The 26,363-nt window shown below is 43.2% G+C and overlaps 1 protein-coding gene across 5 annotated transcripts in view; it reads right to left on the bottom strand.

Annotated features, from left to right (window-relative positions):
• Positions 1–26,363, bottom strand: part of frmd4a (FERM domain containing 4A) — a 688,700-nt gene that overhangs the window by 297,209 nt on the left and 365,128 nt on the right. For 2 of the 5 annotated variants that reach the window (XM_068059567.1, XM_068059568.1), the window contains exon 1: positions 14,072–14,509. The exons of 2 other annotated variants lie outside the window; for them this stretch is intronic. In XM_068059567.1, the coding sequence (XP_067915668.1) occupies positions 14,072–14,230 (159 nt within the window). In that variant the 5' untranslated portion in view covers positions 14,231–14,509. Of the gene's footprint in view, positions 1–14,071; positions 14,510–26,363 lie in introns of those variants that run through there. One more of the 5 variants, XM_068059570.1, reaches the window with a different exon arrangement.

Below are 26,363 nucleotides of genomic sequence, written 5' to 3' on the forward strand. Positions count from 1 at the left end.
CAATTCATTCATCACAGTTAAATCTGGTTGAGCAGGGGTGAACGAATGCGTTACAAAAGAAAAGAATATTCAGCAACAATGTGAGAAAATAACAATCTAAACGTGATATGAAAAGCGACTGGAGACAGAGTGACTGCCATGAAAAGTTTTATTTTTGGGAAAAAATGGTGTTTTGCTTTGTATGAAAAGGGGGGAAATGTCAATTAAAATATAAAGACACAAAGAGTCACAGGTAAGTTAGGAGTGTGAATTTGGAGATGAGGATGATATCTGGCCTGTGAGTCCATGTAATCCCATAAGGACCAGGCAACTCTGTCACATTTCTTACAAATGTGTTCTCTTTGAATTTTGTGTGCCTGTACGTTTGGGAGGAGCTGTTTATAGCAGCACTGCCTCATTGATGGATAAGTTTCAAATTGAAACGTCAAGGTCTGTTAGTTATCTGCAGCTTTAATTCATGGCAAAATAACTTTAAGCTTCAACATGTGTTACCGAGGAGTACCCATGGCATCCATCAGAGAAACCCACAAGCAAGAAAGGCTTGGGGACTCCTGAAATAGTGTGTTAAGCTCAATCAATGCATATCAGACGCAGAAAATCAATCTGTGCTCCAGGAAAACCCTTGAGAAAATTAAAAAAGTTTCTTTTCCTTTGCCTACAAACCCCATGCAATTATTTCCTTAGTACGGTTGAAATCTCCATGTGGGACAATTTACGAAAATAAATCTGTCTTTCCAGGTCTCTGCTTACTCCAGAGACTCCTGTACAATGAGTTCTGATCACTTCCTTCTCAACTCATCAGTCTGTAACCTGACCAGAGGCCATCCTGTTACTCTGATAACATTACTTCCTCTTATCCTGCACCAGTCACTCTACTGGAGCCAGTGATGTGAAACACAGGAGCCCTGAACTGAGGCACTCAGATCTCCCTGCAGCCTATCTTGTTTTCAGACCATTGTCAATGAGCTTCCAGTGAGTGGAATTCTAATGAATATCTAGCACTCAAACAAGCAAGGAAGGGAAAAATAATCAATAGAAAGAAGTCTAGCAAATCTGCAATCCACTGTTAGCACAAAGCTGGTGCACGTTGTCACATTGATTTGAAAACAAACTGGGGAGTAAAAGTGACAAGAAGGGCACAGAAATGCTGCTGTTGGTGACAAAAAAAATAATTCTTTCAAAGTGTCTGTGAGAATCGGACATTCAGTGTTTTGTATAAACGTATGCATTCTCCAGTCTGGTCCTGCTCTGCTGGACAGTTTCATCTGTAAAACAGCTGTGTCAGCTGTGGCTCAGTTGGTAGCGCTCCTGGGTGAGACTTTGCCATAACGGTGGAGGTCCTGCTGTCAGGGTGGTATTTAGGTGGTCGGTACACTCGGACAGGAGGTGGAAACTACCCGAGGATATTGGTAGGAGGAGGCGAGGGGTGGGGGGGGGGGGGGGGGGAGGGGAGAGGCTCTGGCTCCAATGGCTTCCCCCAGGAAGCTGCTGGGAGGCTGGCGGGCCCAGGGTGGGGGGAGGGGCGAGGCTGCTCTGCCACTGGCAAAATGCCAGCAGCCAGGAAAATAATTAATTGGGCCACTAATTATTCAAATTGGTTGCCCACCTCCGTTCAGCGGACAGTCAAGCCACTTCCGTTCCCACCGCTGGGAAATTTCCCCGACGGGTGGGACTGCATAGGGAGCCATCACAATGCGGCTCCTTGGCATTTTACCAACTCCCACCCGCCACCTCCATTCCCATCACCCGGGGCCGAGTAAATTTCTGCCCCTTGCCTCTTGAGTCAGAAAGTTGTGGGTTCAAGTCCCACTCCAGGACTTGATCACCAAAAAAAGTCTAGGTGACACTCTAGTGCAGTACCAAGGGAGTGCTGCCATGTCAGAGGTGCTGTCTTTAGGATGCGACATCAAACCAAGGCCCTGTCTTCCCTGAGGAAGAGCAGGTGAGTTCTCTCTGGTGTCCTGACCAATGTTAATCCCTCAATCAACATCACTAAAACAGATTACCTGGTCATAATCGCATTGCTGTTTGTGGCCACTTGCAAACTGGCTGCTGTGTTTGCTGCTTTACAACAGTGACTATACTTCATTGGCTGTAAAGTGCTTTAGGATGTCTTGAGGTCATGAAAGGTGCTATTTAAATGCAAGTCTATCTTTAACAGTGTGCCTGACGGCAGACACAGCAAGGGCTTGTAGATGTGACTCAGTGTTGCCATGGATCTATTTAGTACATTGGAACCACTAAGGTATGGGAGGGGAAAAGAAATGCACTTCATCTAACTCTGCGATACCTTCCTTGTGTGATGCTCAAAATTCATCGTCTGAAATCGCTCGGAGCACCAGGGACATGCCTGAAGCCACCAGTGTTCCACCTTTGTGTTCTACAGCTCAGAATACTCTCTGAAACGATAACACCACAGGGTTCCTCTGGCTATTACATGGAAGTGTGTTCCTGAGCATTTCCTTCATACTTCGAGCAAAATTATTAATGTTCGAAAAGTTTGGAGCTGGGGGGGGGGGTTAAGTCAATTATTGCACTGCTGGGCATTTCCCCAAAGTACAGGTCATTTAATATAGTGTTATGGACATGGTCTGCATGCATTCACCAAGCTGGACTGCTCAAGGCTGCTGAGTGTGGGAGGCAGCTGGATTTTATAGTGCATCTTTGAAGGTCCATGATCATGGCCACGGAGACTATCACAACAGCAAACAGAGTTTCAGATGTTTGTGTACAAGCCCTTGGTCAGGCCTCATCTAGAATAACGCAGCCAATTTTAGTCCCTTATACTCACCCTGGGAAAGGTTCAGAGTAGGGCCTCTAAATTGGTACATAGTTTAAAGGCCCCCAGTTACACTAGAAAAATGCAGACTCAAGAAGGTTTGCTTGAGGGCTTTAAAATTTTGGGGATCAGTGACATTTTTTGACATGTGAAATAATCTGCAGTCACGTCTTTGGCTCTCAGCAGCTGAGCAGCTTTACTTTGTAAATCTGGGGAAAAGATTTTAAACAGAAAATTCTGTCTGATAAAGGTCATTAGCCAAAGTTCTCTTGCTTCTTACAGCACAGACAGATTTACTGATTTTCTACAATTGAGTCACACACCACGGTCCCGAGCTACCACAGCTCACTCTCAGTAAAGTTAAAGGCTGGACCATGGAGTGAAGAACTGGGCATCTCCTTTTGCTGTCCTACCATCGTCATGTTGAGTGACTAGAGATCAGGCATTTCCTCATAGGAAAAGTATAAGACTGTATGAAAAGTGTAGCTCCTATGGCTTTAATGAATCTTGTCCACTTTCTCAATGAACGCTATGACAATCCAACCTTACCACTGCATTACCCTATACCCTCTTGTTGGAGAGCAAGAAAAGGATGGAACAGTATGGTACGGTAGTATAGTGATTGTGTTACTGGACTAGTAATCTAGAATCATGAGTTCAAACCCCACCACAGCACCTGGGGCATTTAAATTCAGATAATTAAATAAAACTCAATTGTCATAAAAATCCAAGTGGTTTGCTAATGCCCTTTGGCAGCAATGACCATATCCCATGAATTAATGAAGACAGCTTTCACGTGGAATCTTCTTTGCTGTACAGGATCTTTTGGCCAAATCACTAATGTTATGATCCCCATTGAGCCTAACAAACCAAAGCTATCAAATTTACCAAACGACCCTAATAAAAAAAAAATGGACAAGATTTCATTTTTACTTTAACAATCAAATCAAAATCAAAATAAATTAAACATGGATTACCAGACAAATTATGGTCAAGATATTACAGATTACACAATTACTATCAGATACAAGAAAGATGGATCCTCATGGATTTACTGGGCAGTCTACTCAGCGTATATGGCACCTAATGAATGTCACACAGTTCTTCAGAACTCTTAAATTCTTCAGGTAGGTCTCCAAATCCTGTCTTCCAAGATGCAGCCACCAATTTCCAACTGACAGCAGTGCCTGGGATTAAAATAGATAGATGCTTGATGGCCAGCATGGACACGATGGGCCGAAGGGCCTGTTTCTGTGCTGTATAACTCTATGACTCTTTACTCCTGAACTCCAGAGGTACACTCTTCACCAAAAAAAGGGTAATTCTTGAGGGACTTCTCAGTTTGGCTCATGAAAGGCGTGGATCCCCTAGTATTACATTTATCTGTGCCCTTCAGCGACAACCCTGTGCATTGTATGGCCGGGTGTGGTTAATCAGTTCCTCTAAATAACAGAAACCACTCCTAGATCCAGTCTTCACTTTCTTCAATCTGCCTGTAGAACGCACCTTCCTGCCATCTGTCTCCTTTTATCTGGTTCTGACCAGTTTTAGTTCCCCCAGAAACCTTAAGTTTTTGCTCTCAATTTCTGTTCCAAAAAAACAATCTTTGCAATCAGGGTCAGTGAATCTAACAGAACATCTGACAAGGCATCTGCTCAGAGGATGGCTCACACATGCTCCTCAGGGTCCTGCAGACTGCAGATTCCATGACACTAATTAACCACCTAATACCTTTTCCCACTCATTAGTTGGGGTGGCACAGTGGCGCAGTGGTTAGCCTCACAGCACCAGCGACCCGGGTTTGATTCTGGGTACTGCCTGTGTGGAGTTCGCGAATTCTCCCTGTGACCATGTGGGTTTTCACCGGGTGCTCTGGTTTCCGCCCACAGCCAAAGACTTACAGGTTGATAGGTAAATTGGCCATTGTAAATTGTCCCTAGTGTAGGTAGAGGAATTAAGGGAAGGTGGGGATGTGGTAGGAACGTGGGATTAATGTAGGATTAGTATAAATGGGTGGTTGATGGGCAGCACAGACTCAGTGGGCCAAAGGGCCTGTTTCAGTGCTGTATCTCTATAACAAAATGAAAAAAATCACAACCTCTTAAATAATGAGCATTTTATTTTATAGAGAAACAGAGTAACGCTAATTAACCTCTGAATTATTTAAGAAACAGTTGGGTGTTGTGATGAGTTGACTGTAGGTTTCCTTTGCCTGGGATGGGCTGAATGGCCTCCCTTAAACCCGTCTGTCTATGATCTTATGATAATATGCTTTTTGTAAGACTCCAAAAATGGAGTAGTCTAGAGAATATTTGATACATTTTTCATGGGGTATTTAACTGGCACAGGAGGGAGGTGGAGAGTCGAGGGTGGCATGGGAAGGGAGGGCAGAGGGGAGATGGCATGGGAGGGTGAAGGGGGGATGGCCTGGGAGGGGAGGGTGGGATGGCATGGCAAGGATGGAATGGGAAGGAAGGAATGGCATGGGATGGGTTTTAAGGAAGTACTGTTTCGAGATACTAATGTCACTGGAAATGTTTTGTGGGTCGCTGCTTGTATTGACTCTGCAGTCAACTCATGACAATTAATTTTGCTAATGGATAGCCAACCACAAACCTTCCATAACTGCTTTCAGTACAAGGACCATGAATAATAGTCGTTGATCGTTTTGCAACGGTCTTATTAAATTAGTGCCAAAGGCCTGTATGAGGCAGACGGTTCTTTATCCATCACATAAGAAATCCAATACGTGGCAACTTTAATGTTAGAAAGTCAACTGACTATCATTTAACAATCAGAATATTTACTTCCAGTCACTTTCTGCGAAGCAATTGGACAAGAGTTTTTCCTGGTCCATGCCTCTTCCTTTATTTCAACCCAGTCACTTTCAATGTAATTCCTCAGAAACTGCTGCTCCCCCTCTCCACCTGTAGACATGAACCACTCAGAAAAGGAGGGCAACATTCCCTCAAGCTGTGCAGCAACAGAGGGACCTGGGGGTATATGTGCACAAAGCCTTGAAGGTGGCAGGGCAGGTGGAGAAAGTGGTTAAAAGGCACAACAAGACCTTTTTAAATAGAAACATAGGGCTGGATCTCAGCAGCGAGCTCAAAAAATGGTGGCCCACTCGCACGTACCGCACGCCAAAGAGCCGCCACAATCTCCCGCATGACAGCTCATGGAAGTGGCCGGGGCTGGCCATCCCCAATCATGTGGAGGGGGCGGGTTATCCATCGTCAGTAATGGCATCAGCTGCCAGTGCATAGGCACTGACGCCATTTTATAAGGGCAGCCAGCCCTACCAGCACTTTTAAATTATAAAGTAGCCCCTCAAAATGAAATAAATAAATTCCTAACGCCCCTTTCCCACCCCTCCCAAATAACAATTACATTAACTATTTGCCCTTCCCCCCCAAAAGGCTGACCTTTTACATCTGACCTTCCCCCCCACCTCCCCCCCCCCCCCCCCACCCCCGCAAACTGCACAAAGTTTCAAGGTCAACTCTTCCCACCATCCCCTACACCCAGTCTGTATATTTGCCCCGTGCCCCAGCCCCCGCTGCACTGACAAACTTACCTCCTCTCCCCTTCCCACCCGTGAGGCACTGTGTTTCCCTGGACGGGGATTTGAAGGCGCGGGGGTACTGGCCACCACACCGAAGATCACAGTGGCCCATCCATCACAGGTAAGTATATTTAATTGAGGTCCCGTCGCCCAGCGACGGGGGGGGGGGGCGGGGATTGCTGCCACGGAGCCTCACCGCCCCTGGGAGGATCGTGCCGGGCCCTCACCACGTTGAGGTCCGCAACGGGCCTCATCTGGAGCCATCTTCAGGACACCCGCTGCCACAGAACCCAATGCCTGGGGAGAACAAAGTCCAGCCCATAGAGTACAAAAACAAGTAAGTTATGGTGAACCTTTATAAAACGCTGGTTCGGCCTCAACTGGACAATTGTGTCTAATTCTGGGCACCGCACTTTAGGAAGGATGTGAAGGTTTTAGCGAGGGTGCGTGATGATGATCACTATGCTTGGCCAACCAGCTGATGCTCATGGTTTAGGCTAACACATGATAATGGCCAACCTGGTGGGCTATTGGAGGTAGCTCTGACACAAGTCCTCTACTCCATCATTGGTCAGCACCTTCAAGAGAGGAGAGGCTAAAACTGAGAAAGATGATTCTTATTTTTGCCAATCTGATGATAACAATGCGACATCTTTTCATTGCTTGAGATTTTCTAAGGATTCTCGGTCCTTCACGGATTTACAATAAGCCAATTAGAATTTATATATCCAATATTGGAAGGACACAGAGTTGAATCAATTTCAGGGGTCTCTCCTGGAATGTTCCCTCAAATTCCAGATACCCCTGGCCTCAGAAGGGAAAAATAAGGAAAAGTATCTAACTTTTAGCTCGGGAAATCTCAACCCATCTGCTGGAAAAACAAATCCATATCAAGATGATTTTTATCTGGCACACACACACACACAAAAGCTAGAAAATAGAAAACATCACTCTGGTACAGCAGTGTGTGTCTTTGTGACTCAACAAACAGCTGCAAACTTCTGCAAAACTTTGAAGTGCACATATGTGGGAGTTATTGATGCCATTGAACTATGTTATAATAAGCCACACTGACTGACGCAGCAATTCAGCACAGAACATTTAAATCTGCTGTTTACAACAACAACTTGCATTTATACAGCATCATAATTTTACAGTTGCATTGTTATTTCTGAGAAACTCACCTACAAATATATTTCAAGCCCCTATATTTCGACACTGTGGTAGCTGCTGTGTAACTTCCAACATGTTTAAGAACATAACATATTAGGTACAAGGGAAAGCCAAAATGCATTTACTTTGCTCACAATGCCATCTCGGTTCATGGTCAGGATCTGCACAGACCATTTTCATCTCCCTCTTGCACTGCTCAATCCCATATCCGTGACCAACATTTTTCAATCCTCACTGACTACATATGTGGTGCTGGAGGACTGGAGGATAGATAACATTGTCCCATTGTTTAAAAAGGGAAAAAGGGATAGACTGAATAACTACAGGCTAGTCAGCCCAAGATCAGTGGTGGGAAAATTAATGGAAAAAATTCTCAGGTACAGGATAAATCTTCATTTAGAAAGACACGGATTAATCAAAGATAGCACGGATTTGTCAAGGGAAGGTTGTGTCTGACTAACATGATTGGGTTTTTGAGGGGTTAACATGGAGGGTCGATGAGAGTAGTGCATTTGATGTAGTCTATAAAGGAACATAGGAGCAGGAGGCCATTCAGCCTGTTGAGCCTGCTCCGCCATTCAATTAGATCATGGCTGTAAGGCTGTTGACAGGGTCCCACATGGCAGATGGGTCACGAAAGTAAAATCCCCTGGGATCCAAGGCAAAGGGACAAGTTGGATCTAAAATTGGCTCGCAGACAGGAAGCAAAGGGTAATGGTGTAGATGTGTGTTTTTGTGACTGGAAGGCTGTTTCCAGTAGGGTTCTGCAGGGCTCAGCAGGAGGTCCTTTGACTTTTGTGGTATATAACAATGATTTGTACTTAACTGTAGGGGGTATGATTAAGAAGTTTGTAGACTATACAAAAAATGGCTGTTGATAATGAAGAAGAAAGCTGAGAATGCAGGAAGATATTAATGGACTAGTCAGATGAGGGGAACAGTAGTAAATGAAGTTCAATTCAGAGAAGTGTGAGATAATGCTTTTGAGAAAGGTTAACAAGGCAAAGGAATAAAGAATAAATGGTTCGATACTGAGAAGTGTAGAGAAATAGAGGGACCTTGGAGTACATGTTCACAGATCCCTGAAGGTGGCTGGGCAGGTAGATAAGATGCTCAAGAAGGCATATGGGATACTTCCTTTATTAGCTGAGGCATAGAATATAAGAGCTGGGAGGTTATGCTGGAACTGTATAAAACACTAGTTAGGCCATAGCTGGGGTACTGCATGCAGTTCTGGTCACCACACTATAGGAAAGATGTGATTGCACTAGAGAGGGTACAGAGGAGATTTATGAGGATGTTGCCTGGACTAGAGAATTCTAGTTATGAGGAAATATTGGATAGGCTGGGGTTGTTTTCTTTGGAACAGGGATGACATATTTGAAGTGTATAAAATTATGAGGGGTCTAAACAGAGTTGATAGGAAGACCCTATTTCCCTTGGTTGAGAGTCCATAACCAGGGGGCATAAATTTAGGGTAGGAGGTAGGAGGTTTAGAGGAGATTCAAGGGGAAATCTTTTCACCCAGAGGGTGGTCAGGATCTGGAACTCACTGCCTGAAAGGATGCTAGAGGCAGAAACCCTCATCGCATTTAAAAAGTACTTGAATATGCTCTTTAAATGCCGTAACTGACAAGGCTGTGGACCAAGAGCTGGAAAGTGGGATTAGGTTGGATGACTATTTGTCAGTCGGCATGGACTCGATGTGTGAATAGCCTCCTTCTATGTTGTAAATTTCTGTGATTCCATTCCCTACTCCATTGTGAACAAAGAACTGTCTGTTTGCTTTGTGAATGGCTCAAAAATATTCTGCGCTCATCTGTGCTTTACTAACCTCAGGTGTATAATTACTCACTGCATTATGATCTGTGGTTTCCTTAATATTCCCTGGTTGTTTTCCTTGTTCAGTGCAAGGAATCCCACCATATATCAATGGGCAGTAATGAGTGGCAGAAAAACACCCAGCACAAAGTTACAGCAAGTTCAGTGAGACACCAAGAAGCCTAAGGGTAACAACAGGAAATATAATGAAACTGTCTTTTACCCAATAATGTTGACGATCAGCCCCAAATGCAAAATCTTAATAAAATGAAACCATTTTTCTGAAGTGAAAATGTTTCCAAATGGACATATGTCTTCATATCATTACTGAGACAGACACAGCAATATAATATACATGCATCCTTCTTTCCACTACAGCGAGTAAAATAACTCACTAGGGCATTTTAGATCCTCACAGTTCCATGTTAAATGGACCCTCAATGTTTTAAATAAGGAAGATCCATGGATCACAATATAAGTGAACAGTGGATAGCTATGTGGGCAACATTAAGTCCACAAGGAATTTCTCCTCAATATACATCTTGCAGTCTGGGCTGATTACATCCCACATCTCCAGCAATCCATTAGCCAGCTGCCGATGTGCCTGCTCTACACTGTCCAATTTACAAGTTATCTCCACATGAATTCCGAAAAAGAACAGTCAATTAGAGAAAGTACCAAAAAGCGGCAAGAACAAAGACCGAATGAGCACAATTAAATTGCCCTGTATTGCTGCACAAACCAACATCAACGTTTCTGTTAAGGGCTCCTCTTTAGCAGCTATAAAGGATATTATTCTTTGTCTGTTAGCTAATAGCAATTGACTGTACAGATTTGTTACCTGCAGATGGCCAATGGAGCCGCAGAACAATAGCAATCTTAATATCCATTTTGTAATAAAGAAAAATGTTACAGTTGAATTTCTTGCCTCGAGTTCAGTGGCAATAAAATATAGGATCCCCTTTCAGTGCGTACATGTGATGAGAAAGTGTGGGAGCTAACAATTCCAGTGCTGCAAAATATTCTTTGCAGATAAGCAACTGAAATCAAATAATAGTACATCAATACGAGGCAAGAGTCCACCATTTTACATTAAAAACTGGGTTCAGCAACAAATATTAATCAAGGTGAGTATGATGAAACCAACCAAAAATCTGAGAATGATCATAATTCATTTAACAATTATATAGACAACAATTATAGAAAATACATATTGCACATCCATTCCATATTGTCACCACTGTTTCCCAATAAATCTTTCCAAATGTTAACTATTTTAATGTAGAATCTGTTCTCCGATTGCTACTCTTTAATGTCTAATAAGTCCTTAAGCTTACAGACCTATATTATAACTACATCCCCAAGCTGTGTATCAGCCCAGTCTGCTATTCAAAACAGCATGTATCCTAAAATCTTTAAGACTTTGCAACATCTTGCAAATTATATGGACCATACCAAGCACAGCTTTGAAACTTGCGTGACAGGATCTAATAAAACCGACCACATAATTAAACTGCTCTATATTTTTGGAGTTGACTTGACTCAGAGAACATTTTGCACTAGCGGTGAACTCTGGATATCTAGTTTCTTCCCACAGTTTAAAATATAATAGCTTCCATCCTCTGTAACTATTTCCGTTCACTGCCAGAACATGCATAAACTCCCATTAGCCCAGAAACACCGTGTTCCTCCGTCTTTTTCCGCTTAAAATGCCTGAAAGCCAAATGATTTTTCAAGTATAGGCTTTGAACATAGATCTTTTCAAGTTCTTTCCTGTTTAATGGACTTATTGAACCAATAAGGCATGTTTTCCACAACTTATTTCAGGATGATAATACCCCTGCTGCTGAATATGTCGCATTTCACATCGGTGACTTGTGAGGTTTCCTATTTCTGGGAAACATTACCTGATGACTACAACAACAACTTGTATTTATGTAGCACCTTTAATGTAATAAAACATCCCAAGGCGCTTCACAGGAACATTATAAAACAAAATTTGACATCGAGCCACGTTAGCAGATGACCAAAAGCTTGGCCAAAGAGGGAGGTTTTAAGGGAGGAAAGTGAGGTTGAGAGGCTTAGAGGATTAAGGAAGGAATTCCAGAGATTAGGGCCCAGGCAGCTGAAGACATGGTCGCCAATGGTGGAGCGATTAAAATCGGGGATGAACAAGAGGCCAGAATTAGAGGAGCTCAGATATCTTGGAGGACTAACATAGGGAGAGTGGAGACAGGGTGTGGCAGTGGATTAAATAAAATGCTATATCTTCAGCAAATCCACCTTGGCTTGAATGCAGCTGAGGTTGAAGAACTGAAAGCCTTCTCTCTCTATGGCTGTGATAGGTCGATGTGAGCAGTCTTAATCCAGGATGTGGGTCCACTGCACAAAACTGTCTACTAGACTGGCAATCGCACCCAAAATGTGACGAATAGGGGAAGTAGAACAGTTTGAATTGATGCACTCCCCTGAGGTGTAGAATTGAGATATAGTAACGGGGTCAGAATAGAGGGAACTTATGCCAATAGTATATCTGACTCACAGGTACTTGACACGATTGGAAGCTACTCAAAATGGAAAACATTGATCCGTTTCGCCAACAATGCATCTGTTTTCTTGATAAACAAAAAAAAATTACTTCAAAGTTAAATAAGTTTGGAATAATAAAAATGAAGTGAAAGGTTAACACCAAAATAAAGTAGTTTTTACCCTGCATAATATAAAGGTTAAACATGAACAGATAAAAACCATATTTACTTCTATATTATAATGAAAGAAGGTGTCACTTTGTGTTTCCATTTGAAAGATATTAGCAAACTGCAGTAATCTAGAGTTAAGTGGGCAGTGCAATTGACTGGTATATTAATATTTCTGTCACACAGTATCTCCTGGCTGTTCTAAATGGAATTAAACGGAATCAGTTCTGGCACTTTATAAGCATTCCATGTCGACTGGAGACTGACCATGGCAGATAATCACTATCTCTCTCTCAACTGGGAAAGACAACAGAGTTCCCCCATAAGGAAGACAATGCAGAAGACACAGAAACCCGTGTCACTCTGCTGTCCCTTCTATTGTGTGTACAAGTCAATTCAATTTGTAAATAACACTTTTAGATATGCAGAGGATAATCTCAGCCCAGGTCCCTATTCTTTGTGCAGTGAATATTTTGAGGCACATGAACAATTTCAAATGAAGGAGAAGCCAGACCAAGAGGGTAGAAACTGGATTAATACGGGTTTAAACAGGCACTATGAGGCCCAATGTCAGGGACCAATGTCCTCTATCCCAAAGACACCAGCAAGACATCCTTTACAGAATTGCAGGGGGGACGACTCTTAAGGGATCCCTGAGGCAATCTAAAACATGCGTTAAACACCGTACGTATGTAAACGAGGGGCATGATGCCTATTTTAGGACCCCTCAGGAAATTGGTGCCCTGAAGAGTATAGCAGATCCTGGGCCTGTTCAGCTCCTCTTCATTTCACCTGGCATGGACACAAGGCAGGATGTAGTTGCACTGCCCAGTTAGCCCTAGATTACTACCGTTTGCAAATATCTTTCAAATGGAAGCACACAGAGTGAAACCTTCTTTCATGATAGTATAGAAGTAAGCATGCATCTTTTTTAGGTGACTTTGAATACATTTTTAAAAAACTGATGGGGAGCTAGGAGGAGCAGAAGTGCTTGCCTTTGCCCCATAGCGCTCCCAGGGATCGTTAACATCCCCCACCCCCTCACCACGACAGTCCACAGCTCCCCCTCTCCAGCACTAATGAGGAAATGTTGGACAGGTTGGGCCTGTATCCATTGGAGTTTAGAAGAATGAGAGGTGATTTTTTTGAAATATATAAGATCCTGAGGGGACTTGACAGGGTGGATGCTGAAAGGCTGTTTCCCCTTGTGGGAGAGACTAGAACTAGGGAACACAGTTTAAAAATAAGGAGTCGCCCTTATAAGACAGAGATGAGGAGAAATTTATTTCTCTCAGAGGATTGTGAGTCGTTGGGACTCTCTTCTCCAGACAGCGGTGCAGTCAGGGTCATTGAATATTTTTGAGGCAGGGGTAGATGAATTCTTGACTCACAAGGGAGTCAAAGGATATTGGGGGTCGGTGGGAAAGTGGAGTTGAGGCCACAATCAGATCTGCCATGATCTTATTAAATGGCAGAGCAGGCTCAAGGGGCCGAATGGCCTACTCCTGCTCCTAATTCATATGTTTGTGTGTTTTTGCTCATTTCATTCAGACAGCAGGGTGAGCTGCAAAGGTGCGAAATTTGGCCAATGGATTTCTACTGCTGTATCAAGTCTCTTTGATCCGTGCTTAATAAACTTTGAATTTCAGATTGCTGACTTACTGAAATGACTTAATTTATCATGCACGTCTTATGATTGTTGGCCATCTGTCTGCAAATTGAAATATGTAGATGTCATTAAGAGTTTATTAATATGCAAGAAATCTTTTAAATTACGGTGCAAGTTAATTTCAAGAAAATAAAGAAAAAAACAGAGCATGATTGCACTTGTAATAATAAGGGCAGCCTCCTGGCTGGAATAAACTCTATGTTCAATGCATGGTATATTTTTCTGAAGTCTTAAAACGCACCCCAGTTTCCTGTCAACAGATGAATACTTGGATATGCTTTGCAGAAACTGCATTGTGTTAGTAATGCAGTCTTGATCTGGAAGCATAGCCAGCCAATATACTTCTGGTAATAACAGAACTTCCCCACCTGATAAACACCTCGGGAGACACACCATGGTCTCAAGAGCAGCTGTACTGCACGGAGATTACCAAAGCGCCAGTTTCTGAGAGCTCGGGCAGTAAGATTCCAAACCAGACTATCCCAGTTATAAAGCAAATCTTCAAAGCTGAATAACACAGCAGCCATTGCACCAGTAACTGAAACCTCGATCAATTCATGTTGATTCTCTTGAGTGTTGATCCTCTGTCAATACTGTAAATTGCAAGTGATAGCCAAATCTTTTTTTACTCAGTGTATAATTTCTGGAGCCAAAGGAAAAGAGTCGAAGCCAACATCAACTTTTCCTCTTTCCCTAAGAAGTGTTCTTCCGAGACCTCATCAGCTACCCAGAGCAGGATCGAAACCAGATCAATTTCAGAGGCTAGGTTCAACAATGCATCTTCAAGTTATTCAGAATATAAAGTGCCTTCATGCACGGCTCTCATGACAAATAAAAGGCTACTCCCAGTATTCACTTTGTTTTTCCAATAGGAACGCGACATACATAAAAGGAACACACAAAACTTCAGCTGGATTGTTCGGCTGCCAGAATTCTGTCCCGGGAAAAATTAACTCCCTATGTTGTTTTACTGCCAACATTCCCCTGACATTCCATTTCACTATTTAGGGTCAATGGCGCCAAGTACTGTATGTACACACAGCACCAATAAAACAGAGCAAAGCAGCGATTGCAGACTTTAAACTGGCTGTCAATTTGCATCTGAGAATAATCACTTTACAACATAACCATAAAATGGCATATTGTTCCACTGTTATTACATTATAGCTCTGTTGCTGGAGCTAATTCCTTCTTAATTGCATTCTATAATCATTCTCTTCCTGTTGAGAATGGAAACTGTTGGCCAATCACCTCAGCCTTTGACATTCCCTGAAATATGGGCCATGAGATTTTACAGAGTCCATATCTTAACATGGCCATTGAGCGCATAAATTAAGATAACCGAAAGTTTGATTTAGATCACTCTGTTTCAACCATCTTCACTTGTTACAGTGCAGACGTACGTAAAGAGGAAGAAGTAATTTATATTTTCACATCAAAATAAAGTGTATCTGTCCATAAAATAGCTTGTATTCTCTGATGTTAAAGTCACAGAAAATTGTTAATCTGTTGTATCACAGAAAACATACACTTTTCCCATGGCACACCTTAAGTGCAGTGCTTACTAAAGAGTTTTATAATTTTGTTTTAAATTATTTATCATTTAATTTTCTTTCATGTATTTATTTGTCTCTGGTTGCAGCATTTTCAGAAGAGCTAATTTGGGCGGCACAGTGGCGCAGTGGTCAGCACGGCAGCATCACAGCTCCAGGGACCCCGGTTCGGTTCTGGGTCCTGCCTGTGCAGAGTTTGCAAGTTCTCCCGGTGACTGCGTGGGTTTCCGTCGGGTGCTCCGGTTTCCTCCCACAGCCAAAGACTTGCAGGTTGATAGGTAAATTGGCCATTGTAAATTGCCCCTAGTGCAGGTAGGTGGTAGGAGAATGGTGGGGATGTGGTAGGTAATATGGGATTAATGTAGGATTAGTATAAATGGGTGGTTGTTGGTCAGCAAAGACTCAGTGGGCCGAAGGGCCTGTTTCAGTGCTGTATCTCTAAAATAAACTAAACTAAATTCTATTGAAGATAATCAGAAAATTAAAAGACTTGCATTTATATAGCACCTTTCATGACCAGAGGTTTCCCAATGTGCTTTACATGAATGAAGTGTAGTCACTCTTGTAATGTAGGAAACGCAACAGCCAATTTGAGCACAGCAAGCTCCCATAAACATCATCGTGATAATGACCAGATGAACTGCTTTAGTTATGTTGATTGAGAGATAAATATTGGCCAGGAGACTGGGGAACATCTCTCCTGCTCTTCCTCAAAATAGTGCCATGGGACCTTCTGCATCCCCCTGACAGGCTGACGCAGCTTTGGTTTAATGCCTCATCCAAAAGACGTGCCTCTGACAATGCAGCCTCCCTCAGTACTGTAGCCTTGATTTTTATACTCAATTCTCCGCAGCAGGGACTCAAACCCACAACATTCTAACTCCGAGGTGGGAGTGCTACCCACTGAGTCACAGTTTCATTTGTTTTGTGGTGTGCTGCATTTGATTGACTCTTTGCACCAAAATGAAGGGAATATGTCAATCATCCAATCCTTGCTCAGGTGACAGGTAAGTACATTACAGGAGGTGTTAATTGCTCAGGTGATATCACTGTGACTGAAAGAGGCTATTGTTGGTTGCATATAGCGAACACACTCGCAGAACTAATTCAGTATTTGTAAATGTATAACAGTACAAGAAAAATAAATTTTTTTAAAAAAATTAAATTTTTGACATTTCTTCCTCCCTATCAAATAAAAACAGGACATTCTGTTAAACAGTGACATTTCCATTTGAGTAGTGTAGTTCACCTTAGTGTGTCAAATGGGCAAAATGATCGCCTGGTTTTACTGAACATTTACTGGCCTTCTTTTCAAAGCGATGTAAAGAAAAATCCAGAAGACTAATGGTTTTTAATCAAGTATTTTTTTCCCCCAAAAATTGATTAAGCAAGCAATAAGATTCATGCATAACTTGTTCACACGAAAGAAGTTTTCGAGTTTATTCCTTGCTTCAGAAGATGCTGATTGGCACCTAGACTCACTTCTGCCGATGCCACCATCCAAGCCAGAGAGGCTAGTTTTTCATGTGCGAGTCTAATCGATGAGTGTCAGCAGTCTATTCGACTGCAATAGGCATCGCACCTGAACCTGATTTGATGCTGGCCCAGGGACCACAAACAGGTACATTTCCAGGAGGGAAGAGTGAGCCTTGGCTTTTATTTCTCCTCTTTAGCCCAGGGGTATTCACAGTAGTCATAGCATGCTGCCAATTCTCGCGCTAAAAGGAAATTTTTTGTTCTGATGATGAATATATTCACTAAGCCAACTTTGAAAAAAATGGCAAATATTCTGAAAGGTTCACCGATTTATTTTAAAGCCCACACAGAGAACTGTGCTGAAAGACAGAATTGTGCATACTGAGGGCGCACAATCTGACTTAGAATTATTTTATGAAGGAATATCTGAGGGCAAATGGTCACAGGGGATGTGAAAAAACAATTAAATGCAGCAAAGAAAGAGTATGAGAAGATACTGGCAACCAAGATAAAAAGGAATCCAAAAATCTTCTATAGGCATATAAATAGTAAAAGGGTGATAAAAGGAGGGGTGGGGGCTATTAGGGACCTAAATGGGGATTTACTCATGGAGGCAGAGGGCATAGCTGAGGTACTAAATGATTACTTCGCATCTGTCTTTACCAAGGAAGATGCTGCCAAAGTTATAGTGAAAGAGGAGGTAGTTGAGACACTGAATGGGCTAAAAATTGATAACGAGGAAGTATTAAAAAGGCCGACTGTACTTAAATGTTGATGACACCAGGACCAGATCAGATGCATCTGAGGACACTGAGGGAAGTAAGGGTGGAAATTGCGGAGGCACCGGCCATAATCTTCCAATCCTCCTCAGATACAGGGGTGGTCCCAAAGGATTGGAGAATTATAAATGTTACACCCTTGTTAAAAAGGACAAGCCCAGCAGCTACAGGGCAGTCTGTTTAGCCTCGGTGGGGGAAAGGCTTTTAGAAACAATAATCCGGGAAAAATTAAGTCACTTGGACAAAAGTGGATTAATTAAGAAAAGTCAGGCAAATCATGTTCAAATAACTTGAGTTTTTGATGAGAATAATGAGGTTGATGTGCTGTACATGCACTTTCAAAAGGCGTTTGATAAAGTGCTACATTACAAGCTTGTCAGAAAGGTTGAAGCCTATGGAATAAAAGGGACATTGGCAGCATGGTCACAAAGTTGTCTGAGTGACAGGAAACAGAGAGTAGTTGCGAACAGGTGTTTTTTTGGACTGGTGGAGGGTATACAGTGGGGTTCCCCAGGGGTCAGTATTAGGACCACTACTTTTCATGATCGATATTAATGATCTAGATGTGGGTGTGTAGGGCGTCATTACAAAATTTGCAGATGACACAAAACTTGGAAGTATTGTGAACTGTGAGGAGGATTTTGATAGACTTCAAGAGGACATAGAAAGGCTGGTGGAATGGGTGGACACATGACAATTGAAATTTAATTCATAAAGTGAACATTGGCAGAAGGGATAGGAAGGGGCAATACAGACTTAATGGCACAGTTCTAATGAGTGTGCATGGACAAAGGGACCTGGGGATGTATGTGCATATATCTTTGAAGTTGGGAGGACAGATTAGAGTCATAGAGTTATACAGCACAGAAACAGGCCCTTCAGCCCATCATGTCTGTGCTGGCCATCCAGCACCTAACTATTCTAATCCCATATTCCAGCACTTGGCCCATAGCCTTGTATGTTATGGCGTTTCAAGTGCTCATCTAAATACTTCTTAAATGTTGTGAGGGTTCCTGCCTCTACAACCTCTTCAGGCAGCGCGTTCTAGATTCCAACCACCCGCTGGGCGATAAAATCTTTCCTCAAATCCCCCCTAAACCTCCTGCCCCTTATCCTAAATCTATGCTCCCTGGTTATTGACCCCTCCGCTAAGGGAAAAAGTTTCTTCCTATCTAACCTATCAATGCCCCTCATAATCTTGTACTCTCAATCATGTCCCCCCTCAGCCTTCTCTGCTCCAAGGAAAACAACCCTAGCCTTTTCAGTCCCTCTTCATAGCTGAAATGCTCCAGCCCAGGCAACATCCTGGTGAATCTCATCTGCACCCTCTCCAGTGCAATCACATCCTTCCTATAGTGTGGTGACCAGAACTGTACACAGTATTCCAGCTGTGGCCTAACTAGCATTTTATACAGCTCCATCATAACCTCCCTGCTCTTATATTCTATGCCTCGGCTAAAAAAGGCAAGTATCCCATATGCCTTCCTAACCACCTTATCTACCTGTGCTGCTGCCTTCAGTGATCTGTGGACAAGTACACCAAGGTCCCTCTGACCTTCTGTTCTTCCCAGGGCCCCATCATCCATTGTATATTCCCTTGCCTTGTTAGTCCTCCCAAAATGCATCACCTCACACTTCTCAGGATTAAATTCCATTTGCCACTGCTCCGCCCATCTTCCCAGCCCATCTATATCTCCCTGTAATCTAAGGATTTCCTCCTCACTATTTACAACACCACCAATTTTCATGTCATCTGCAAACTTACTGATCATACCTCCTATATTCATGTCTAAATCATTCAAGTACACTACAAACAGCAAGGGTCCCAGCACCGATCCCTGTGGGACACCACTGGTCATAGGCTTCCAATCGCAAAAACAGCCCTCGACCATTACCCTCTACCTCCTGCCACTAAGCCAATGTTGGATCCAATTTGCCAAATTGCCCTTGATCCCATGGGCTCTTGGTTCTTAACCAATCAGCCATGTGAAACCTTATCAAAAGCCTTACTGAAATCCATGTATACTACATCTACTGCTTTACCCTCATCTACACATCTAGTCACCTCCTCAAAAAATTCAATCAAGTTAGTTAGACACAGTCTCCCCTGACAAAGCCATGCTGACTATCCCTGATTAATCCCTGCCTCTCCAAGTGGAGATTAATCCTGTCCCTCAGAAGTTTTTCCAATATTTTCCCAACCACTGATGTTAGACTCACCGGCCTGTAATTACCTGGTTTATCCCTGCTACCCTTCTTGAATAATGGTACCACATTTGCTGTCCTTCAGTCCTCTGGTGCCTCGCCTGTGGCCAGAGAGGATTTGAAAATTTGTGTCACAGCCCCTGCTATCTCCTCCCTTGCCTCACATAACAGCCTGGGATATATCTCATCTGGGCTTGTGGATTTATCCACTTTTAAGCCTGCTAAAACAGCTAATACTTCCTCCCTTTCAATGCTAATATGTTCAAGTATATCACAATCCCCCTCCCTGATCTCTACACCTACATCATCCTTCTCCATAGTGAACACAGATGAAAAGTAATTATTTAAAACCTCACCTATGTCCTCTGGCTCCACACACAGATTGCCACTTTGGTCCCTAATGGGCCCGATTCTTTCCCTGGTTATCCTCTTACCTTTAATATACTTATAAAACACCTTAGGATTTTCCTTTATCTTGCCCGCCAGTGTTTTTTCATGTCCCTTCTTCACTCTCTTAATTACTTTTTTAAGTGCCACCCTACACTTTCTACACTCCTCTCGGGCCTCCGCTGTTTTCAGCGCTCGGGATCTGCCATAAGCCTCCTTTTTTTTCCTGATCCAATCCTCTATATCCCTTGACATCCAGGGTTCCCTGGGCCTGTTAGTCCTTCCCTTCACCTTAACAGGTACATGTTGGCTCGGAACTCTCACTATTTCCTCTTTGAATGACTCCCACTGATGTGATGTAGACTTTCCTACAGGTAGCTGCTCCCCGTCCACTTTGGCCAGATTCTGTTTTATCATATTCAAATCGCCTTCCCCTAATTCAGTACCTTTATTTCTGGTCTATCTTTGTTCTTTTCCAGAACTACCTTAAATCTTAGAGTTATGGTCACCATCCACGAAATGCTTCCCCACTGACACTTCTACCACTTGACCGGCTTCATTCCCTAGGATTAGGTCCAGTACTGCCCCTTCTCTTGTAGGGCTTTCTGCATACTGACTCAAAAAGCTTTCCTGTATGCATTTTTAGAATTCCGCCCCCTTTAAACCTTTTGCACTAAGACTATCCCAGTTGATATTGGGGAAGTTGAAATCCCCTACTATTATTACCCTATTATTTTTACACCTCTCTGAGATTTGCCTACATATCTGCTCCTCTATCTCTTCCTGACTGTTTGGAGGCCTGCAGTACACACCCAGCCAAGTGATTGCCCCCTTTTTGTTTGTTTTTAAGTTCTACCCATATGGCCTCATTTGAGGAACCTTCTCAGATATCATCCCTCCTTACTGCAGTAATTGACTCCTTGATCAACAGTGCAATGCCACCTCCTCTTTTACCCCCCCACCCCCCTGCCATGCCTGAAGATTCTATACCCTGGAATATTGAGCTGCCAGTCCTGTCCCTCCCTCAACCATGTCTCTGTGATCGCAATAATATCATAATCCCATGTGCTAATCAACGCCCTCAATTCATCTGCCTTACTGGAAGAAAGACTCCTTGCATTGAAACAGACGCAATCCAACCTTGCATTTTTCACTTGTGCCTTACCAGGTCTATATTTGCTCTGCCTTCCAGACAGACTCACTTTCTGTTCTATATTACCCGCTACTGTACCTCCACTCTGTATCCCATCTCCCTGCCAAATTAGTTTAACCCCGCCCCCCTCGCCCCCCCCCCTCCAACAGCACGAGCAAACCTCCCAGCAAGGATGCTCGTCCCATTCCGGTTCAGGTGCAACCCGTCCAACTTGTACAGGTCCCACCTTTGCCAGAAACAGACCCAGTGATCCAGGAAACTAAAGCCCTCCCTCCTGCACCATCTCCTCAGCCGCGCATTCATCTGCTCTATCCTCCTATTCCTATACTCACTAGCACGTGGCACCGGGAGTAATCCAGAGATTACAATCTTAGAGGTCCTGCTTTTTATTCTGCTACATAGCTCCCTAAATTCTTGTTGCAGGACCTCATCCCTTTTTCTACCTATGTCATTGGTACCAATGCGTGCCACGACCTCTGGCTGCTCACCCTCCCTCTTCAGAATGTCCCGCATATTGAGAGAGTAGTTAACAAAGCATATGGGATCTTGGGCTTCATAAATAGAGGTATTGAGTACAAAAGTAGGGGCATTAGGCTGAACTTTTATAAAGCTCTGGTTTGGCTATAACTAGAGTTTTGTGTCCAGTCACCTCATTTTAGGAAGGATGTGAGGGTCCTTGAGAGGGCGCAGAGGAGATTTACCAGAATGGTTCCAGGGATAAGGGAATTTAGTGCAATGCTAGGTTGGAAAAGCTGGGGTTGTTCTAATTGGAACAAAGGTGGTTGACGGGAGATTTGATAGAGGTGTACAAGATTATGGAAGGTTTAGATAAGGTAGATAAAGATAAGCTGTTCCCATTAGTTGATGGTAGAAGAACTAGGGGACACAGATTTAAGATTTTGGGCAAGAGATGCAGGGGGGTATGTGAGGAAGAACTATTTTACACGGCAAGTGGTAATGACCTGGAACTCGCTGCCTCTGAGGGTGGTGGAAGCGGAGACAATCAAAGACTTCAAAAGGAAATTGGATGGGCAGTTGAGGGAAATAAACTTGCAGGGCTATGGGAATCGAGCGGCGTGTGGGACTGACTGGATTGCTCTACAGAGTGGCAGCATGGATTTGATAGGCTACGCGGCCTCCTTCTGTGCCGTAATCATGACTCTGAGAAGTGATACATTTTGATTGGAAAAATGAGGAAAGGCAATATAAAGCAAAGCGTACAATTCTAAAGGGGGTGCAGGAGCAGAGGGACCTGGGGCTCTATGTGTACAAATCTTTGAAGGTGGCAGGGCAGAGTGAGAAAGCACTTAATAAGATATACAGGATCCTGGGCTTTATAAATAGAAGCATAGAGCATAAAAGCAAGGAAGTTATGATGAACCTTTATAAAACACTGGTTGTGCTTCAACTGGAGTATTGTGTCCAGTTCTGGGCACCACACTTTAGGAAGGACGTGAAGGCATTGGAGAGGGTGCAGAAAAGATTTATGAGAATAGTTCTGGGGATGAGGGACTTCAGTTACCATGATAGATTGCAGAAGCTGGGGCTGTTCTCCTGAAAGAGAAGGTTGAGAATGATTTGATAGAGATGTTCAAAATCATGAGGGGTCTAGACGGGGTAGATAGAGAGAAAGTGTTCTCACTAGCAGAAGGGTTGAGAATTAGAGGACATCGATATAAGATGATTGACAAAAGGACCAGAGGCGACTTGAGGAAAATCTTTTTTATGCAGTGAATGGTTAGGATCTGGAATGCACTGCCTGAGAATGTGGTGGAGGCAGAGTCAACCATGACTTTCAAAAGGGAATTGGATAATTATCTTGAGAAAAAAAATTGCAGGGCTATGGGGAAAAGGCGAGAAGTGGGACTAGCTGAGTTGCTTTTAGAGAGAGGTGACACAGATATGATGGGCTGAATGGCCTCTTTCTGTGCTGTAACCATTCTCTAATTCTATCTAATTTGAATATTATAAATTTTATTTGTTCCTAAAATGCAATGGTGTCTGTCAGGAGCTCTAAACATTCCTGGGTCCCGTGAAGGCTCACTGGGGATACGCACAGCACAGTGTGCCACATAGATCAGCAGCAATCTTTGGCTCCACTCCGTTCTGTTCTGAGTTTGTTAATCTCAGCTGTTGACAGAGATACTACATAGAATATGCAGCATCGAAACAGGCCATTCAGTCCAGGCCAGTGTTCATGATCCACTCAAGTCTCCTCCCATCTTTCCACATCTATCTTGATCCCTCTATTCCCTTCTCCCTCATATGTTTATCTAGTTTCCCCTTAAATACATCAGTACCATTCAATCCAACCACTCCCTGTGGGAGTGAGTTCCACATTCTCACTCCCTGTGGGAGTGAGTTCCACATTCTCACTCTCTGTGGGAGTGAGTTCCACATTCTCACTCCCTGTGGGAGTGAGTTCCACATTCTCACTCTCTGTGGGAGTGAGTTCCACATTCTCACTCTCTGTGGGAGTGAGTTCCACATTCTCACTCTCTGTGGGAGTGAGTTCCACATTCTCACTCCCTGTGGGAGTGAGTTCCACATTCTCACTCCCTGTGGGAGTGAGTTCCACATTCTCACTCCCTGTGGGAGTGAGTTCCACATTCTCACTCTCTGTGGGAGTGAGTTCCACATTCTCACTCTCTGTGGGAGTGAGTTCCACATTCTCACTCCCTGTGGGAGTGAGTTCCACATTCTCACTCTCTGTGGGAGTGAGTTCCACATTCTCACTCCCTGTGGGAGTGAGTTCCACATTCTCACTCTCTGTGGGAGTGAGTTCCACATTCTCACTCCCTGTGGGAGTGAGTTCCACATTCTCACTCTCTGTGGGAGTGAGTTCCACATTCTCACTCCCTGTGGGAGTGAGTTCCACATTCTCACTCCCTGTGGGAGTGAGTTCCACATTCTCACTCTCTGTGGGAGTGAGTTCCACATTCTCACTCCCTGTGGGAGTGAGTTCCACATTCTCACTCCCTGTGGGAGTGAGTTCCACATTCTCACGCCCTGTGGGAGTGAGTTCCACATTCTCACTCTCTGTGGGAGTGAGTTCCACATTCTCACTCCCTGTGGGAGTGAGTTCCACATTCTCACTCTCTGTGGGAGTGAGTTCCACATTCTCACTCTCTGTGTAAAGACCTTTCTTCCGAATTCTCAATGTGATTTCTTGGTGACTATTTTATATTGATGACCTCGAGTTTTGCTCTTCCCCACAGGTGGAAAATCCTCTCCTTATCTACTCTATCAAAACCTTTCATAATTTTAAAGACCTCCATTAGGTCACCCCTCTGCCTTCTCTTTTCAAGAGAAAACAGACCCAACCTGCTCATCCTTCCCTGATAGGTATAACCTCGCAGTTCTGGTATCAAGGTTGTAGATCTTTTTTGCACCCTCTCCAGTACCTCTATATCCTTTTTATAAAATGTTGGCTAGAAGTTGATAAAACAAGCCTCAGTGTCCCTGGGCTAGGATGGGGAGACAATCAGCCAGGACTCTTTCTCACCATTGTTTTCCTGCTGGAAACTGCACCAATGCTGCTTTCTGATGATGACATGATTGGGGATTTCTGGGATGCTCTTCAATGGGGAAATAGGCCTACCCATGAAGAACAGCAGCTGAGATTCCGGACGGCCGCTGGAAAACCAGAGGAACTGAACCCCACTTTGATCAGAACAAAGAGCAGAAAAGTAGAGGGTAACATATTTAAATTAAGCAGCTCTATCATCATTCTTAGTCTTTGGAATGGGCATAGAACAGAGCACTGCTATTTCAGCTAAAATGGTTGGGCAGTATGAAATGAGGGGGCGTTGTCTAACAATTAGAGCCAGCCCTTTCAGGGGTGAAATTAGGAAACATGTTGACAAGCAAAGGATGGTAGAAGTTTGGAATTCTCTTCCACAAATGGCAATTGATGCTGGAACAATGATTACATTTTAAATCTGAGATTGATACATTTTTGTACCCAAAGGTATTAAGGGATATGGGGCAAAGGCGGGAATATGAAGTTCGGTCACAGATCAACGATGATCTTATTGAATAGGGGAACAGGGGCTGAATGGCCTCCTTCTGTTCCCATGTTCCTTTGTCAGCTTTATTAACCATCATTTGGTAAGAAGTTCATGTAGGGGATAATTTTGACACAAGGCAGGCAATATGGATTCATCATCCATTTTAGATCTCTCCCAATATTGAAGTCAATGGAAATAAATTGATCTCCCTGACAATATCGCCCAACATCCAAATTAACTCCATAGAGTCAACTACATCAGAGTAACTAAAGTATGTTTTACAACAGTTAATTACCAGTACACCCTTTAATAATACCTCAGACACAACCAAACAATCATTTTACTAAATGGAAGCACTCATCTTCCGACTTGTACTTACAACTTTGACAGAATTCCTGTGATTTGCATTTACATACTGCTGTCATTTCGACACATGGGAAACTAGAGCGAACTGACCTCAAAGATTAACTACTCAAGCTGAATAGCCTCAACAGCTAGATCTGTGTCTGTGCTTTTCTTTCTACAAAAAAGCCTCACATTTTTCTAGTAATTCTAAAGCCATAAGGTCCTGTGATATAAACAAAGAAACTGACCTCCTGCCCCCAAAGTCTTTTAAACTGCTTAGATTATACTGTTCCAGGCTTTCTCCCAAACCGTCAGTGACTTCAAGTTGGAAAGCTATTTCCAGACGTTCTTCCCAGTTACAGATGTCAGCTCACAAATATTTTCCATTTATTTGCAAGGAAGTAACTGTCAAGGGTTAGCTGCTATTTGCAAACAGAATTATTTTTAGATAGATTAAAACCTCAACAAGAGGGCCAATACAGAAAGCAACAGATGTACAACTGAAATCTTGAATGAACTTCTGAGCAAAGAACTTTTATTTCTTTTCACCCCTGAAAGGTGAAATATCTACTATTTACTAAGGGGTTTGTTATTCTTCACCTATTTTATTCCGGTTGGAGGAGTGACCTGTGTGTGTCACTCTCCTCATTTCGAGTTGCTGACAGGAGCCAATCTACACAAGCCTCCTGGGTTCCAGTGTTTGATATGGAAACCCAACTGTAGAGATGAATAGATGGTTGCTGCCTAGAGTT

This window comes from Heterodontus francisci, chromosome 27 (assembly GCF_036365525.1).
Source record: "Heterodontus francisci isolate sHetFra1 chromosome 27, sHetFra1.hap1, whole genome shotgun sequence".
Taxonomy (NCBI): domain Eukaryota; kingdom Metazoa; phylum Chordata; class Chondrichthyes; order Heterodontiformes; family Heterodontidae; genus Heterodontus; species Heterodontus francisci.